This window comes from Phascolarctos cinereus, unplaced genomic scaffold (assembly GCF_003287225.1).
Source record: "Phascolarctos cinereus isolate Bilbo 61053 unplaced genomic scaffold, phaCin_HiC Scaffold_726;HRSCAF=1367, whole genome shotgun sequence".
Taxonomy (NCBI): Eukaryota; Metazoa; Chordata; class Mammalia; order Diprotodontia; family Phascolarctidae; genus Phascolarctos; species Phascolarctos cinereus.
This window is the reverse complement of record NW_027556098.1, coordinates 247,284,159-247,302,903: the sequence shown is the minus strand read 5'-3', so window position 1 is coordinate 247,302,903 and position 18,745 is coordinate 247,284,159. Positions and strand designations below refer to the sequence as shown.

General features: G+C 38.6%; 1 protein-coding gene across 2 annotated transcripts in view; it reads right to left on the bottom strand.

The window, feature by feature from the left end:
- Window positions 1–18,745, bottom strand: part of STARD13 (StAR related lipid transfer domain containing 13) — a 716,694-nt gene that overhangs the window by 377,985 nt on the left and 319,964 nt on the right. For both annotated transcript variants that reach the window (XM_020997115.2, XM_020997117.2), the window contains one exon: window positions 6,442–6,475. In XM_020997115.2, the coding sequence (XP_020852774.1) occupies window positions 6,442–6,475 (34 nt within the window). The remainder of the gene's footprint in view (window positions 1–6,441; window positions 6,476–18,745) is intronic.

Genomic DNA, 18,745 nt, shown 5'->3' with positions numbered 1-18,745 from the left:
ATCCTCACTGTACAGATAAGAAAACTAAGATAGAGCTCAAGTGACTTACTCAGGGACACACAGTTAGTAAATGTCTGAGATAGGATCTGAACTCAGTTGACTTCAGGACCAGTGCTCTATCCAATGCACCACCTAGTAACCTTTTTAGAAGACTTTCAAAACATTGGGCACGTTGGATATCTCCTCTGGGGAAGGATAGGGATAGAGACTGAACCTATAATTTCTTTGGTAAAAGGAACTTTTAGATGAAGAAACCTCTCTAGCTAATATAGGTCAGTAATTTCTCTACAGCTAATACTGTTAGAGAGCTGCTTAGAGCACTGAGAGGTTAAGTGACTTGTCCAGGGTCAAAAAGCCAGGATTTGTCAGAGGCAGGTCTTGGATTCCTGGCTTCCTGGCCCCACAACCAGCTCCCTACCTACTATTCCATGTGAAGAGCAATCACCCAGCATGAGAAGGCACAGAAAGGTCATGAGCTGTACTGTTGGAGGAAGTGCCCACAGCAATGATCCATCAAAGTATGGAAGAAATGAGGTAATGAGTAAAAATTTTTAAATATAAAACAGATTTGCCACATGTATTCTATTTAATAAAAGATAGCTTCTTTGGGTTAATTATTAAAGGATGGCTACAGAATATGTTTGATTCATTGAATGTCAGGCGGGGAAGAGTTCTTAGAGACCACAGATCTAGTTCAATCTCCTCATTTTACAAGGAGGTAACTATAGACCAAAGAGCGGAAATGACTTTTCCAGGGTCACATAATGAGACAAAGCTAAGTCAGGACTATACATCTCCTGATGTTCTCTAGGGCAGTCAGCCACTGCTTACCTACTAAAGAGCATTTAACCTTGGCAGAAAATGTGGTTAGAGTGAATCCACTGCTTCACAAGCATTTATCAAGCACCTACTATGTATACAGTACTGGGGATACAAAAACAAGATTAAAAATAGTTCTTTCTCTCTGTGATTTTAGAAGTGGACAGAGAGCTAACTTACATAGAAATAAAAACAAGGTATTTTGAAGAGGGCAAGTGTACTAACAACTAGGAGTATCAGGAAAGGCTTCCCATAGGAGGAGGTGACACCTGGGGGACTCCTTAAGGAAGGTAGACTTGTGAGAGGTAGAACGGAGGAGAAGGGGCATTCCAGATGTGATGGAAAGGCACTGAGGTGGGTAATGGAGCGCTAAGTTTAGGAAATAGAAATCAGGCCAGTTTGGCTGGAACACAGAATTCGTGAAGGGGAGTCATGTGAACCCTGTCTGGAAGGATCTACTGGAGCCAGACCATAATGGATGACATTTACTTCCATTTCACCAAATGCAACATCTGACTTTTATCAGAGCTGAAGCTCCACCCAAGTCTGATTTAAGTGAAAGAAGCCTCTGGTGACTCTGAAGTAAGTTACCCCTTGTCCACATGACACGGACACTTCATTTCTATGTCTATGCTGAAATTCCTGGTCCCAGTATAGAGTGTAGGAGAACAGCATGGTTATTTAGAAAAGGCTCCTCTCACATGTTGTGTTGGAAGTAAGGTTAGGTTTGGAGCCAGAAGACCTGGGGTGGGATGTCAGCCAGCTCTGCCGCTTACTATGTATATGATCTTGGATAAGTCACTTAACTGTTTTGTCTGGTAGTGATGGCTTTCACTTAAATCAGTGTTGGGTGGGGCCTGTATGGTGATAAAAGTCAGATGTTGCATTTGGTAAAAATGGAAGTGAATGTCATCCATTATGGTTTGGCTCTAATAGACCTTCCCAGACTTAGCTTACATGACTCCCCTTCACGAGTACTTTGTACTTCAACCAAAGTGGTCTGTTTTCTATTCTTGGAACTTAGCATTCCATCTCCTACCTCCAGTGCCTTTCCATCATGTTTGGAAAGCACCTCCTCCTCACTTCTACCCTTCAGTTTTCTCATCTATAAAATAAGAGGTTTGGACAGATGATCTCTAAGGTCCCTTTGAGCTCTAAATCTGTGCTTCTTACTAGAGTATATTTTGAAGTAATACAAATGTCTGCATCAATTCATGTCTTCCCCTAGCCCATCCCTGGGTTGACGTCTGAATTACATTTGGGTTTTCTATTTAACCCCTAGTTGTATTATGGGAAGTAACAAGAATATGGGTCAATCTAGCACAGGTTTAGCAAATAAGAAAGGTACATTTTGTGGTCACCACCACCACTACAAATACTGAACTCCCGTCAAGGACACTTCCTTCTTCCTGTTTCGCTCTGTACTGTGTGCCAATATGTACTAACAGTGGCCTCTTCAGTCAGCCTGAAATATTGCATTTCCCTTCACACAAAAAGACACCAGGCAGCTGTGTGCCAAGGGGCCTGGAAGGCCTGTGGAGGAATCCAAACAGACATAAACTATGACAGTCCCCACTTTTTAAAACGGCAAAAAAGAATCAGCATCAAAACTGAAATTAGCCAAGGATGTCATGGAAGACAGGAAAGAAGAGAACTAGAGTTATTCTCAAAGTCTTTTTTTTTTTTAGTTATATGGGAATTTGAGTTAGCTGCCTACTACATTCATCAGATTCACATGTGCAGAAAAATTGCTGTCTGCCACCCTTCACTGATCTTTCCTACTCTCATGTTGCTCTCTCTAATTACTTCTATAGAAATGGACTTGCCTCTTTCTAGTTTTCTGCTTGCCTGCTTTCCTATTCATTTCCCCTGATGGAAACAGAGCACCAAAAGGCAGTGTGAATTTCAACAGCTATAAACCAGGGACTGTTGTGGGCACACATTCTACCTCCCAATATGCAAAAAACACAGTATCAGAACCAGCTATTATATGATGGGTCACCAAATGCTGACCTTTTTAGAGATGAAACTGCAACAGAAAAAAAACCATTTGTTATTTCAAGGGTGAAAACTGTAGCTGGTTCTCTCTCTGAATTTAAGTTAGATGAGAAAACAAAACTTTGTCCTGTGTTGGGACAAACATTAGGGCACTATAGCATAGTCAGTCCATAAACATTAAGCACCTACTATGTGCCAGGCACTGTGCTAAGTGCTGAGGATATAGAGATAAATCAAAGACATTCCTCCTTTCAAGTGGCTCATAATCTAATGGGGAAGATAACCTGCAGATAAGTACATACAAACTATATACAGCATAAAAAGGGAATAATCAACAGAAGGAAAGCACTAAAATTATGAAGGATTGAAAAAGACACAGTAGAGAACTGATCTCTGAGCCAGGAAAGCTTGGTTTCAGTTTCGCCTCTGACACATACTAGCTCTGTAACTCAGGGCAAGTCATTTGACTTCGGTGTTCCGGGCAATTCTCTGAGACTGGAAACTACAGAGAAGGTGCTGACCTATAGTGGTAGAGGGAATTCACTATGTCCATAAAATCACAGGTTTAGTCCTGAGCCCTATAGTCAGTCCAAAAGTCAGTAAATAAGCATTTATTAAGCACTTACTATTGCCAGGCACTGGAGCCTTTGGGGTTTTCTTGGCAAAGATAATGGAGTGGTTTGACATTTCCTTCTCCAATTCATTTTACAGATGAGGAGATTGAGGAAAACACGGTTAAGTGACTTGTCCAGGGTCACAAAGCTAGCAAGCCCTGAGTGAGGGAACTATGTGAACATAAAATAAATCAACAAGCGTCTACTACATATGAGGCACTAGGGATACAAAGACCAAAAATGACAGTCTCTTTATTAAGGGAGCTTATGTTCTATTAGGGGAAAGAAATGCATACACATATGTATATGTGTGTATATATACATATATATGTACACACACACACACACACACACACACACACACACACACAATGTAATTGGTAGGGAGGGAACTAGCAGCCTGGGAGAAAATCAGGAAAGTGTTCTAATAGAAGTTAGAACTTGATCTGAGCTTAGAAGGATACTAGGGATTTTAATAGATACAGATAATAGATAAGGAGGAAGTGCATTCCAGGCATGGAGTACAGCCAATGCAAAGGCAGGGAGATCTGGATTCAAATCCTCCCTCAGGAAAGTCACAAGAGAACATTAAGATTGATTGCCAGTAGAGTCTATGAAGGTGAGTCACGTGTAATAAGGCTGGAAATATCTTACAAGGCTGGAGGTAGTATGTGAAGTGCTTTAAATGCCAAAAAGGAGTGTGTATCTGAGCTTAGATGAATCAAATTTTTATGTAGCCAAAAAAGAGAGATGAAATCACATTCATATGCCAACTGTCTAGTTAAAATGATTAGTTTTCTAAAAGCAACATGTTGCTGATTCAGGTGTATTCCTCAGTCACTTCTAAGATGAAGAATGGTTTTATTATTTTAATTTATTTAGTTTTTTGTCAAGGTAAATGCACTTTACACACTCAGATACAGGTAGATATTTCAACAAGAGAAATGAAGTACCCAACATTTTCATTATAGAATGATTTACTACTTAGAGGAATGCATTCAACTTTAAGGAAGGATAAGTTGATAGAAGCTCACATTTATATAGATTGTTAAGCTTTAGAAAGGACTTTTCCCACAATAACCCTGAGAGATAGGTCAAGTGAGGTCTTGTATCCATTTTACAGATGAAGAAACAGAGGCTCTGGGAGTAGAAAGTGATGCAGCTATTAAATGTTGATGTTGGAATCCAAAAGGACTAAACCAGAGATGTCAAATATTTGGCCTGGGGCTGCTGGCAACACTCTCTAGTTGAGCTAGAACCAGGTTAAAATATAATTGGGAAATACTGAACAAAATAAATAAAATACAATAGAACATAGATGTAGTTTTCTAAGTCAATATACAACCAGCAGATATCCTTAAGAATCATTTTTCAGTTGTGTCCAACTCTTTGTGATCCCAGTTGGAATTTTCTTGGCAAAGATGCTGCAGGGGTTTGCCATTTCCTTCTCTATTTCATTGGACAGTTCAGGAAACTGAGGCAAATAGGGTTAAGTGACTTGCCCAGGGTCACCCAGCTAGTAAGTGTCTGAGGCCAGATTTGAAATCAGGAAGATGAATCTTCCTGACTCGAGGCCCAGCACTCTATCTATTGTGCCACCTAGCTTCCCCTCCCCTCCTTTTTAAGTATCTGAGAGAAAATAGGGATAAAGGTCGTCAATTGTTTGGTCACTATTTTTTGAACACTGGTCAGTTAAGACAGGAAAAAGCAGTTTATGTTGTTTTCTTTTTGCTTTCCTTGCACTTCACATGAGCATGAGCATGAGTGCTGCTAAGGGTAGAATAAAGAAGACCTAGATTGAAATCTTGCCTCAGGTAATTCCTTAAGACACACTTATCTAGATGGTTAGCAGTATGTACTGATGCAGTCACAGATCCTTTGGGCCTTTCTCACATTCATTTGCAAGATCATGTCAAAACCAGGATTTAAGGGTATTTCACAATATTTTGTAAAAACTAAGATTTAAAGGTATATACTACATGCTTTAAGGCTATATCCATTTTACCAGATTATGTAAAAACTAGAATTAAATGTATACACTCCCTGTGCCCCCTCCTAGAAAAAAAATAAAGCTTTACCAGTTCTAACTTTTTGATTGTGAAACTTTCCTAGATGATTCATACTCAAATTTATCTCAAAGTACTATGACATCATGAAATCATACATTTTCCTTGTAAATGCTAACTTTTGTATATTCATACATACTCACATAAACATCTGTGCTGTACCTATGCCCTGTACTTAATGTGTTTATCTATATGCCTGAGTTCAAATCTGGCTTCATATACATACTAGCTTGTGACCCTGGGCAAGTCACTTAACTCTATTTACCTCAGTTTCCTTATCTGTAAAATGAGGTAGAGAAGGAAATGGCAGGCCATTGCAGTATCTCTGCCAAGAAAACCCCAGATGGGATCACTAAGAATTGGACATGACTGAAAAAGGATTGACCAACAACATAGACATAACTGTTAGTAGGACCCCTGCTCTAAGTTTTTTTTAGTAGTAATTAATAGTTTTACATGAAGCCATTCACAACATTTGATCTATTCCATAGAGGAAAAGTGTCAAACATCAGCATGCTAAGAGGTAGAGATTAAAGTTATGAAAGAATTTTTTTTTTGCTGTGTGAAGCTAACAACTATCTTTAATGTGGATCAAAATCCACTGCCCTGCTCTCTTCAGCATCCTGTGCTAAGATGAAGCAACTCAGAGTTAGAGATTAGCATATATACTAATGCTTCGGGCTAGGCAGTTCACCAGCATGGTAGTGGAAAGAAAATGAAAAGGAGGAGAAAAAGGTGAGTAGGGGTCATTAGGACATAGTGTGAACAAAATCATGGATCTTTGGAACACAGACATATTGAAAAAGAATTCATAACATCTTCCCATTAATAATTCATCAATATGTACTTTCAGGATTTAATGACATGCAAACTGTGCATGGCTCCTGTAAAGTACAAACTTACCTAAAACAAAAGTATAAGCACATGTCACAGAACAGACTTACCAGCTCTCTCCTTGACCTGTTTGTCAGGCAGCACCTGTAAGAAGAAAATCACCATTTGATTATCTCAGAAATCATACCCCACCCCCAATCATAAATGCCATTAATGGACAACAAAGAAAAAATCCAAACAAGATTGAATACTCCCAGTCAAATGGCACCTAGAATTTAAAGATTAAAAGGCCTCCCAGGACAGGAGAAGGTCATGACTCTCATGAGTTAAAACCTGATCTTATTATCCAAATGGCCCTGGGTAATAACAGCAGAGTACTCAGTTATAGGGAAGATCAGTCCATGTTCACTCCCGGCAATGCAGAGCAGTGGTGAGGTGACAAGGCATTGTCACCCATAGTTGTAAACTGGAAGCATTTACAAAAAAAGATTCATGTGAAAATCAAAGTATGGTTTTCTGAAGAAAAGGGAAGGTAAAGAATAGAAGCCTACTCTTTGATACAGTCTTCACAAGTGCAGAATATTCTAAGCACTTATAGTATTGGGTTCAGAGTCAATAATAGAAGAAATAGTGAAATGGGTGAAATTTGCCTTTGGTGACCCTATTTTGATGCGCTTTCCCTCTTTTCTTCCTGTCCTTTCAGCTTGCATCTACACACCAATGACAAATCTTTTTTGAGGACAGAATGGTATCACGTAAAGGGAAATCAAGTCAAGCCAAGAAGTATGTGCCAGATATTAATAGTGATGATGATGATGATGATGGTGATGATGATAGCTATCACTTACATAGCACTTTAATGTTTGCAAAGTACTTTTATTTTAAACTCACAATAACCTTGCAGTATGGGGTGCTATTATTAGTACCATTTTGCAGATAAGGAATTAATTAATACAAAGGTTAATTAGTGATGATGGCTGATAATTCCATTGAGCCTGGAGGCAACTCTGGAAACTCAAAGAAAGTTGTTTATGAGGACAGTGAAGGATCAGGCCATAAATCGCCACCATGTGACCCCATTTATCCCCAGGGGAAGATGTAAGCTTCCTGAAGCCATCTGTGGCTCTCCTCTTGGGATCATTTCCTTTCCTTGTCCAGATGGTCAAGAGCAGGGAAGTCACCTATATTGGGGCTTCAAGTATTTGGGCACTGTTAGTACTAGCCATAGACTCACAAGTATATCTTATAAGGTACAAAACAGCTCTGGAATAATTCAACATATGAGTTCCCCAAAAGCACTGCATGCTATGTAAAATCATGTAATTAAAAACCACAGAGCTTATGGGGAAAATGGCATTGGGGCACAAAGCTCAAAAACTTTATCAGTAACACATTGAAAAAAAAGATAGGAACCTAATAAAAATGACAGCACAGTTTTACACATGTTAAATAGTTAAGAAATATACAAATACTTAAATAAATAATGGGCAGCTAGATGGCATTGTGCATAGAGCACCTGGCTTGGAGTCAGGAAGACCTGAGTTCTAATCCAGCCTTAGACACTAGCTGTGTAACCCTAGGCAAATCACTTAACCGTGTTTGCCTCAGTTTCCTCATCTGTAAAATGAACTTGAGAAGGAAATGGCAAACCACTTTAGTAGCCTTGTCAAGAAAATCCCAAATGTGGTCACAAAGCATCAGATACAATGAAAATGACTGAACAACAGCAACAAAAACAATAATTGTGGCCACATTTGGGGCCTTGGGCAGATTGTATGAGTAAGCTAGTGAGGCCATGACAAGAAGCTTCTAGAAGAGGCTATGGCTGAAAGAGCTGAAGGGGAGGAGGGGATGGTGTGGACCAAAGACAATTAAAATGCTCCTTTACCTTGACAAAGACCTGAAATTTGTTTATGGAAGTGGGCATTGGGATTAGGGGCGCAGCTAATGTAAATTAGTGCATTTTTCTGCATTCTTGCTGTTTCTCAGAGATAAAATTGGGCAAAAGAAAACTTGGAATTTGAGTTATGTTCAAAATGTTCCCTTATATCAATAGCACTGGAACAAATTTACATTTTCAAAATATGCATTATAGCAGAATGTACTGTACTCCAAAGAATATTTTTTTTTTAAAACCTGATTTCTCTGATTGTTCCCTGGGTTGCTGTCATTGCCAAAAGAACAAATCATCTATGATGGCCAGCCTATTGGTGATGAATATCTCCACATCTAGCTCAGTTGGTCCTCCTATATCAGACAGTCTGTCACTTACACAGCCTTTGAGAACTCAGAGTCATCTCTGTCAACCAACCAACAAGTATTTATTAAGCGCCTTCATTGTGCCAGGCAGTGTTCTAAGCAGTGAGGCCCACAGTACCACTTTAATGGATGGTCCCCAGCACAGTCTCTAGTACGTAGGGTAGACCTTCAGAGAAGGATTATAGGATGACACAGACCAAAATTACATAGGATAAGAAGAGGTGGATTGGTTGTGTTCCGAACTCTTAGAAGATGATCTCACTCACCCACATCAAAGAGATTAGTGGACCACTGAAGTAGAAAAGTATAAATTGTCTTATTAAGAGGTAAAGACATGGCTCTCCCTAGTAACTCTTACAACCTTGTAATTTCTCTAGCGTCATAATAGCTGTGAACTCACTGGTTGTCTCCGTTTGTCTAAGGATAACACCATTTAAGGAAACTACTTTACCAAAACGCTGTGTAAAGGATGTAATTGCATTTGGGAATAGCTACTTTGGGCAGAGCAATAACACCCAGTTAAGAGGCATGAATGGAATACGCTCAACATCTGAGTATATTTTACTGGGAAGTCTCATTCTTTGAAAGGGCAGCCCAATGATCAGTGAAGTGAGCTATGACTTTTGACCAAGTCTCAGCAAAAAGCTGTTTCAACACCTGCCACTCTTGAGCTACAAAGAAACCGTTTGTTCATCGCCCAAAGTAGTAAACCATTCTAACAAGAAACAGCAAATAAAACCCCAAGGTAAATAAACCAGATGATAAAGGAGTGATTCACTTTACTATTGGCTATTTGCTTTGCACAATTTCCACCTGCTCATTTCAAACACTGAAATATATTCAGTAGAGGCCTGAATTCCAATTATATAATAGTCCATGAAACAGGGAATAAGGCCCAAGTAGAAATGAGGGGGTCATAGTTTTGCCAGGACAGGGCAAACATAGCTACCAAATAATAGTACATTTCCTTTGATGGGAATAAAATATATGAGCATTAAACATATGTAGTGAATAATTACAGTCTTGGTCTTCTTATTTTATAACCAAAATTATTTTTTTCAATCCATTTGGAAATTTTTTAAAATCTAAGAACAGGTGTACATTATAGGTGAATATGGAGACAAAAGGGAAAGATTTTAAATCACTGTAACCTGCAATTGTAGAGTCTGAGGATCTCTGACTGGAGGAAAAATAAAACAAACCAGTCCAACTGTGGTATCCCCTGCCACTGGAAACTGATCAAGTAAAATCACAGACAGCTCATTATCAAATTCCTTAACTACTCCCACTAAATTTTCATTATAGGCTAAATTTGCCTCGGGTTCAAAATTAATACACAGTCCTGCAAAAACTTTAAAAATCAATATTACTGCAAAAACTACATGTGTTCTATACTGCCTACATTTTCTATATTGGCTGAAGAGAAGACAATTATCTTTTAGCAACAAAAAGTTTCCCAGCTTTCACAGTTTCCCTGAAAACCGATAGCTTTATAAAAAGCAAGCCAAGAGAAAAAAGAATTTAAAAAACCTCTCAAAATTACTTAAAAACAATCATGGCCTTGTTTCTATTTGCTCTACTCTGATTTCTTTTAGGCCCAAGTTTCATAAAGCAGTGTTTATTTTCATGGCTCAATTGGTATTAATAGTTAAATTAAAATCTATTTGTTCTCATTTGAAAATGTTTGAATTATATGTCTGTTTTGAGTGATCTATGATTCTAGCAATATGAGCACACCGTCCACCAATATGTGTTGTTATTGATTTATGCCTAATCACCCCGATGTCCATATTTTAACATATATCATCCAAAGAGTAGGTTCTTGCTCTTCCTGAATCACAGGACATGCAAGGTACCAGTGTAGCTTCCCATCATCCTGCTCCCTGAATACAGGTCACAACTGCAGCATATTTACATCCACTTTAACCATCTTTCCCTCGTCCTTAGAGGGTGGAGTTTACAATGTTTTGAAATCTTTGGATTCCATGTTTCACTAATACTTTCTATAATATTGCAGTTGAAGTAGTGGGCTCTTGAAGCAAGGTACCATGACAGTCTATCATCTAAAAAACTTTACAGTTTCCCAAATAAGATTTAGCTCAATCTGGACCTCAGTTCTGGATCTAGCTCATTATCCATTCATAGGCCTGTCCAAGATGCAATTTAATTTAATAATAATTGTTTTCATCTATATAGAACTTTAAGGCTTGGAAAGTATTATTTCATTAGATCCTCACAGAATCTTATGAAACAGGTGCTATTATTATCCACCTTTTACCTATGCAGAAAGAGAGAGACAGAGAGCCTAAAAGTGACTTGCCCAGGGCTACAAAACCAATAAGGTCAGAGGAAAGATTAGAACTCAGCTCTTCCTGACTCTGAGCCCAATACGCTATCCATTATGACATACTCAATATTACATTTTATGAAGTACCTACTATGTGCTAAGAACTACATTGTGCTAGAAACCATGTATATAAAGGTAAAAATAGGTACAGTCCTACTTGTCCTTAAAAAGCTTAGAATTTATTAAGGGGATGAGACCACAAATAAATCAAATACAGGTTGTTATAATAACAAAAGTGCCCAGGAACAGATGCATGACAGACTGGGGAGGGATAGAGATTCTTGAGTTGTGAACATCAGGGAAGTCCTCGTAGAATAAGGGGCACCAAGGGCTAGACGCTGAAGTAATCAAAAGTTTTCCAGAGTCAGAGACATGGAGACTCCTGGAGTCACATCCAGGAGTGGGAGATGATACACATAAATCCACATAGGTAGGGCAGCGAATGACTATTAGTCCGGTTTGTCTGGAGTGTAGAGTTTGTGAAAGTTATTTAAGCTTTCTGTGCCTCAGTTTCTGCATCTGTAAAATGGGGACAATAATAGCACCTGTTTTACACGGCTGCTATGAGGACCAACTGTGCTGATACATACAAAGTTCTTTGAAAACTTTAAAGTACTATATAAATGTCAGCTATTATCATTAATATTAATTAATTAGCTAGAAATCAAGTTGAAGCCAGGCCATGGAAGGCCTTGAAAATAAAGACACTGTATTTTATGCTTTATATTATGGGTAGCCCCTAAAGGCTTTTGAGCAGGGGAGTGGCATGATTAGACTTGAGCATTCAGAGAATTACTTTGGCAGTGGTACAAAATGGAGATCAAAGAGGGGAGAGACTAGAAGGAGGGAGATCAGATTGGTCTTCTTAGGTGAGAGTTGAATAAGGGACTAAAAAAGGTAGCAGCAGGTAGCAGCGGGTGCAGAAGAGAAGGAAGGGATGTAAGAGACAATATCAAGGTAAAACTGAAGGACTTCCTTGGCAACTTATTGAATGTGAGAGAGAGTAGAATGTGTAGATTATACATCTACCTCAAAGACGACTCTGAGGTTTGAAGCCTAAGTGACTGGAAGAATGGTGATGTCATCTACACAAACAGGAGAAGAGGATAGGTTTTAGGGGAAAATGAATTCAATTTTGAGTTTTAGGAGTTGATGAAATATCTTATGTAATAGGAAAGGGAGGAATTTGAAATGGACATTTTAATGTGTGGGATAGGGGTAGGCAATCTTTGACCTTGAGGCCACGTATGACCCTTAGGTCCTCAAGTGTGGCCCTTTGACTGAATCCAAACTTCACAGAACAAATCCCTTTCATAAAAGGATTGGTTCTGTGAAACTTGGACTCAGTCAAAAGGCTGAGGGCCTAGAAGGCTACATGTGGCCTTGAGGCCACAGGTTTGCCACTTCTGTAGGGAAAGAACTAGGAGGTTGTAGCATCATAGAAGCTAGGGGAGGATAGAGTATCAAGAAAGAGGGAATAATCAACAATATCACATGCTGCAGAAAGGTCCAGTCTCAAGTTTCCATCTGCCTTCTCTATATCTCCACCTGGATACCCGTAATAATAACAGAGATACGTAGACCTGTAAAATACCTTAAAACGTCACTGAGTAAAGGCCATTCAATGCATTTGAAAAATTGAAAATTCACTGATGACATTGTAGAGAAGTTATGGTAGACTGCAGGGACTGTAGGTTGCTAAGGTTTTTTGAGAAGTTAGTGGTGAGAAAATGGAATGAATGCAGATGACTTTTGCTAGGAGTTTGAAAATCAAGGACAGAATCTTAGAATTAAGAAGCAACTTTGGGAGCCACATAGTCCAACCTATGCTTGGATAACAGTCCCTCTTCAATGTTCTGAGTGGTTATCCAATCATTGCTGTAAGTTCTTTAGTAAGGGGGAACCAATTATCTCTAGACATAATCCATTCAACTTTTAGATAATTAATTGTTAGGAAGTGTTTCCTTAAATTGAACTGAAATTTGCCTTCCTCCAACCTTCACTTATTTCTTTTTGTCTGTTCCCTAAGGCCAAGCTGAACAAGTCTAAGCTCTCACAAGACAGCACTTCAAATATCTGAAGACATCTATCATATCCATCCCAAGTCTTCTCTTCTCTAGGATAAAAATTCCAAGCTCTTTCAACTGATCTTCTCATTGCATGCTCTTAAGGCCCTACTACCATGGCCATCCCTCATTAGGCACTCTCTGGCTATTGGTGCTGTCCATAATATACATCTTCCAGGATTGAACATAGTACTCCAGATGTGGTCTGACCAGGCAGACTTTTGTGGGACCATCACTTGCTTCACTCTCTCTTGTTGTTGTTGGTTTTGCTGTTCATCTTTCATTCTCAAAGAGAACCGATGACATCATGAGGGTGATGTCTTGACTTGTGTACGAATTGGATTTAAGTGAGGCAGAGGTATGCAAAGAAAGGCTTTCTTAATTAAACCTAAGATGACATTAGCTTTTTTTTTTTGGCTTCCATATTTGCCCTGATTAGTCACATTGAGCATGTAGTTCACTAAAACCCCCCGTTTTTTTTGGGGGGGGGTGAACAGCTATCTAAGTTAGGCTGTCCTCACCTTGTACTTGCTAAGTTGTTGTTTTGAACCTAAGTGTAAAATTTTGTTCCTATTATAAAATTTATTTCTATTATACTTTATCTTATTAGATTTGGCCCAATTTAAGAACTGATAAGATTTTTTTTAGATCCTGACCATTCCAGATCATTTCCAAATATGATTAACAAGCCATCTATGCCTTTGTCCCCCAACTCATTGATAACAATGTTAATTACCACACAGATATAAGCACAGATCACTAAGAATCTTCATTCATTCTTCCTTGCCAATTGACAATAACTACACTTTGGACCAGGCCATTCTGTTAGTGCTGAATCCACATAACAGCATTACTGTCTAGCCCACATCACTTCATATTTTCTACAAAAATATCGTGAGAGACTTTGTCAAATCCTTTGCAAAGATGTAGGTAAACTGTATCTAACATATTCCCCAAATTTGCCAGTCTAGTTATTCTGTCAAAAAAGGAGATGGGGTTAGCATGGCACAACTTTTTCTTGATAAAGCCATTTTGGCTCCTTGTGTTTGCTGCTTCCTTTTCTTTTCTTTTTTCCTATTAAATGTAGTCTTAAGAACTTAACATTGTGGATCAATACAAGCAACTAAATTCCTTAACTTTTAACTAATTTTAAACGCTCTGAGTATTATACTTTTTCATACATACCTGTGGGTTCTCACTGGATTCTACTGTTTCCAAAAAGAAATCTTCACTATCTCTTTAGTAACACATTCTAAAATCTTTCAAGAAATCCAAGTTGGAAGTCTCCATTCCTTTCTCTTTTCTGAAAATCAGCCTATTTTTGCCCTTCTCCAATCCTGTGTCACTTCTTCCATACTCAAAAGTTTTTGTAAGAACACTGATAATGGCTTAGCAATCACATCTGCCAGCTCCTTCAGAACCCTGTGATGTTCACTGCTCTTGGTTACTTGAATTCCTTAAGGTTGGCTAGGCAGTCATACTATCTCTCTACTTATCATGGGTTTCAATTCATCATCAACTTTGTTCTGTCCCTCCCATTTTAAACATTATTCATCTTGGCAAAGAAAACAAAAGTGAAATTAGGTTGTGAAATAGATGTGACAGACCATACCCAGCTTTTGTCTCCTTCTTAACCATGGTTCTGCCTCTCTCTCTAACCCACCAATCTTTCTGTAATCCAGAAATCCTATCACTATTTTAAGCCTTTTTCCCTCAATATATCTAAAATGTCCTTTTTTGTTATCCTTAGCATTCCTTACCAGCTTCTGCTTATTCTGACACTAATTTGCATTCCTGACACTAATCTTTCAAGATCATGTCACACATTTACATTTGTCATCCAATAGCTATGCTAACTTCCATCCTCTGAACATGTTTTTTAAAAAATCTAAAATGGTTGGTAATAACCCTCTGCATAGACACGTCTCTTTTTCTTCTTGTCAGAATGGTTTCTCTTTCTCTAAAACTTCATCCTTGAGGGTTTCTCATCCCTTCTGGGCTGTTTTTTCCCTCTAAAATTTTAGGCCATGGGACTCTACTCCTCTTTTCTTTGAACTCTTTGAAATCAGTTCTCTTCAAATCCATAGATGTGACAGACCATACCTAGCTTTTATCTCCTTCTTAACCATAGATTATGAGGTGGACTAGTCACTTCCCTCTAAGGTTTGTTTCCATCATTTCCACTCCTGCAGCCAGTTCCTCTTTGTTGTTTAGAATCAGGTTCACAATAGAAATTCCATTGCTTCTGTCATTTTTTAAAGGGAGTAGTAAAGCATGAGGTATAATTCTAGGGTCTTCTAATGCAATAAACCTCAGTAATATAGTGAATGAGTCTAAAATGATTTTATTTGATAAGCTATAGCATTTTAATAAGTGCACAACATCTGGGGCTAATAAAAATATTTTTATATTTTAGAGTTCATCTGTAAAGAAAACATAAAACTATATAATCCTATAGTATAGCATAGATTACAGATGGCACATGATATATTTGGGTTGCTCCATTTCCTTCCTGATTAGTAGATATAAAAAGGGACCACTTTTTCCCCCCTTTTCTTCTGTTTTATATGGTATTATGAAAAAAAAAACCCGAGAAAGCACATTGAAGGAAAATGAAATTTCTTAATAATATTCCTGATTATAGCTTATTTCCTGGCTTCAGTTCAGTCATATTTAATATGACAGGGATCATTCTAAAATAATAACATGAGGATTTTAGCTTCTAGATCAATATTTTAAGTAACAGCTTTACAAAGCTGCTAAAATCACAAGGACTTGGGAAATGCATATCCTCATATATGCCTCAGTAGAGCTATAACTAGGAATTCTGAAAGCTTCAGCAAATTCAGTTGGGGTTGGGCAGGGTGGGGGAGTCAAAGATATGACCACTCCCAGGGGTGTGTATGATTGAAGAAGACGGGAGACAGAGGTCATGGGAGTTGAGGATGTTGAGGAACTGGGAGACCAGAGTGTTCAAAGTAGGGCACTGGTGGGGGTGGGGTGAAGAAGATTGTGAGTGGGAAGTGAATTTCTTTGAAAGGAAAGTCTTTAGTTGACAGTCTGAAGGACCTTGAGAGGACTGAGCAAACTGTAAAGGAGAGGTGGTTGCTGGGTACTGGTGGCTGAGGGAAGGTGTGAAAATGACAGTGTGGAGCAAGGAATATGCCAACCCCTTCTCTTAGTTCTATGTCAGAGAAAACAGAGCAGCCAGGCTTGAAACAATGTCATTGAATACCAGAGGGTAGAATGAATGTGGGAAGACAGTGAGGATCACAGTTTGAGAACTAGGGAAAGAAATTTAGGGCCAGGGAAGGAATGTGACTGACTGGTCCAAAGTCACAGTGAGTGGTAGGACAGATTTTCAATTCAGGTCCTCAACTCTACAACCAGAAGTCTTTCCACTATTTCACAACAAAGAAAAGCTCAAAAGGGCACTGTGACCAAAACCAACCAACCAAACAAAAAACTGGCTGCCAGCCTTAGAGTCAGGACGATCTGTGTTCACATCCAACCTCAGACACCTGCTAGCTGTGTGACTCTGGACAAGTCACCTAACCACTGACTGCCTCCCAACCAAACCAAACTAAAAGGGCACTCAGGAAAAGGGTCCTTAGGAAAAATGGATATGGCAAGAAGTATCAGGGGGTACAAATATTGCAGGCCATGCAAACAAGCACGCAAATTTGGCAGCCTGTTTTATGTAGAGAAGAGGTTCCCAAACTTATTAGGTCTACTGCCCCCTTTTAAAAAAAATTACTCAGCGTCCCTCTGGCAATCTACTTTCTTTAACCCTTTAATTTTTAAAAAATTTGCATCATTTAAGTTTTTTTTTAAATGACGAATCTCAAATTTAACAATTTGTTATAAATTTGTGGGGTTTTTCCTGCATTGAAATTTTGATGATGCAACATTGCATCATGTAACTGTATAGCATCGTAATATAAATGAGATATTACACACACATATTCCTGCAGATGCATGCTGGACTTTCCGACAATGTGCTACATACTTGCCTCCCAACACTTTCTTGTTAAGACCTGATGGCAGACTTCAACCACTAATAGGTTATAACTTGCATTTAGAAAACAAGGTAATCACTACAACTTTAACTCTGTTACACAACAGATGAAATCTGTATGAATGGTTTTTCAAAATTTTCTTCTCTTCTTTCCTTATGCTTCCATTGCCCCCTTATTTTTATTCAACACCCCCCAGTTGCACTTGAGGCTACTATCACCCCTCTGGACCATTCCTATGCCCCTAGGGAGCAGTATTAACCACTTTGGGAAACAATGGACCTTAAAGCATGAGGTAGGCAGAGTGGGAATTGGGCACCCAAGAGAGGAATCACCATATCATTTATGAAGTAGTCTCCAGCTGCCCTATGCTAGTTCCAGGAGTTGGGTCTTACGTAAGTAGAGGCACAGGTCTCTGCTTTAAGTTAAAAGCATCAGGAACTTGAGCGGAAGTAGATGTGCCTAGCAGTTAAGGCTTAGAGGAGGATACAATACACACCAAGGTACACTCAGGCATTTTAGAAACCCGAGTGCATTGGTGATTTGCCTTCTCTAGTTCCCCTTACTTCCTGCCTTTGTGACGAACTCTACTATTGCTTCTGGTAATGCTGCTGATTCTGATCTTCTGTGTCTCTACACTTAATTTCTGTTTGTCATATTTCCTTCACCCTAGATCCTAATCTTTGTGTTTCTGTTTTTTGTAAACCTGACCTTGCACTATTCACTGACTCTGATTAGCCCTGCCATATATTGGCTTGACAAGAAGAGTTGGAGCCCTTTCTTCTGATAGAATTTTGTTTTTCCTATCAGGATATGCAGTCACTTTGGGCTACCACAATATTTCATAAAGGCAGATTGATAATAATAGCTGACAATTAAAAAGCATGTTAAGGTTGGCAAAGCACTTTACAAACACTATCTTACTTGTTCTAAATAACTGTCCTGGTAGGTAATCATTTTTATTATCCCTATTTACAAAAACTAAGTCTTAGTTTAGTTTTAGCAACTCAGTGGTACAGTAGAGTGCTGAGCTTGGCATCAGAAAGACTCATCTTCCTGAGTTCAAATCTGACCTCAGACACTTTTTAACTATGTGATCCTGGACAAGTCACAAAACCCTGTTTGCCTCAGTTTCCTCATCTATAACATAAGCTGGAGAAGAAAATGGCAAAACCTCTCCAGTATCTCTGCCGAGGAACCCCAGGGTCACAAAGAGTCAGACACAACTGAAAAGACTGAGCAACAACAGCAAGCCTTAGAGAGATTAAATGATTTGCCCATGGTCATTCAACTAGTGAGTATAGGAGGGTACACACACACACACACACACACACACACACACACACACACACGGATCATTTTAAAGACCTCTTTTTGGAAAAGTTGAATATGCCAAAGCCTTCACAATATAAGATGAGGCATAATGTAATAAAAAGTGAAATTCTATGGTATAGACCATAAATACTACAGAAGTTTAAAGAGAGAAAAGTTGATTGTCTTGAGCCTCCTTATAAAAGACAAATCTTTGCCTTGGTGTTTTCTATATCAATGAAATTACAGGTTCAGTTCCTATCTATATTTATTAAGAACCTACTGTGTGCAGGATTTTTAGCAGTGTGTAATAAGAATAACCAAAAAGTTCTTCAGTAATCTTTTTGTCTCTGAGAAACAACAATTTATCTTTCTCTTCTCTAAATTCCTATTTTAATTCTATTCATTTATCATT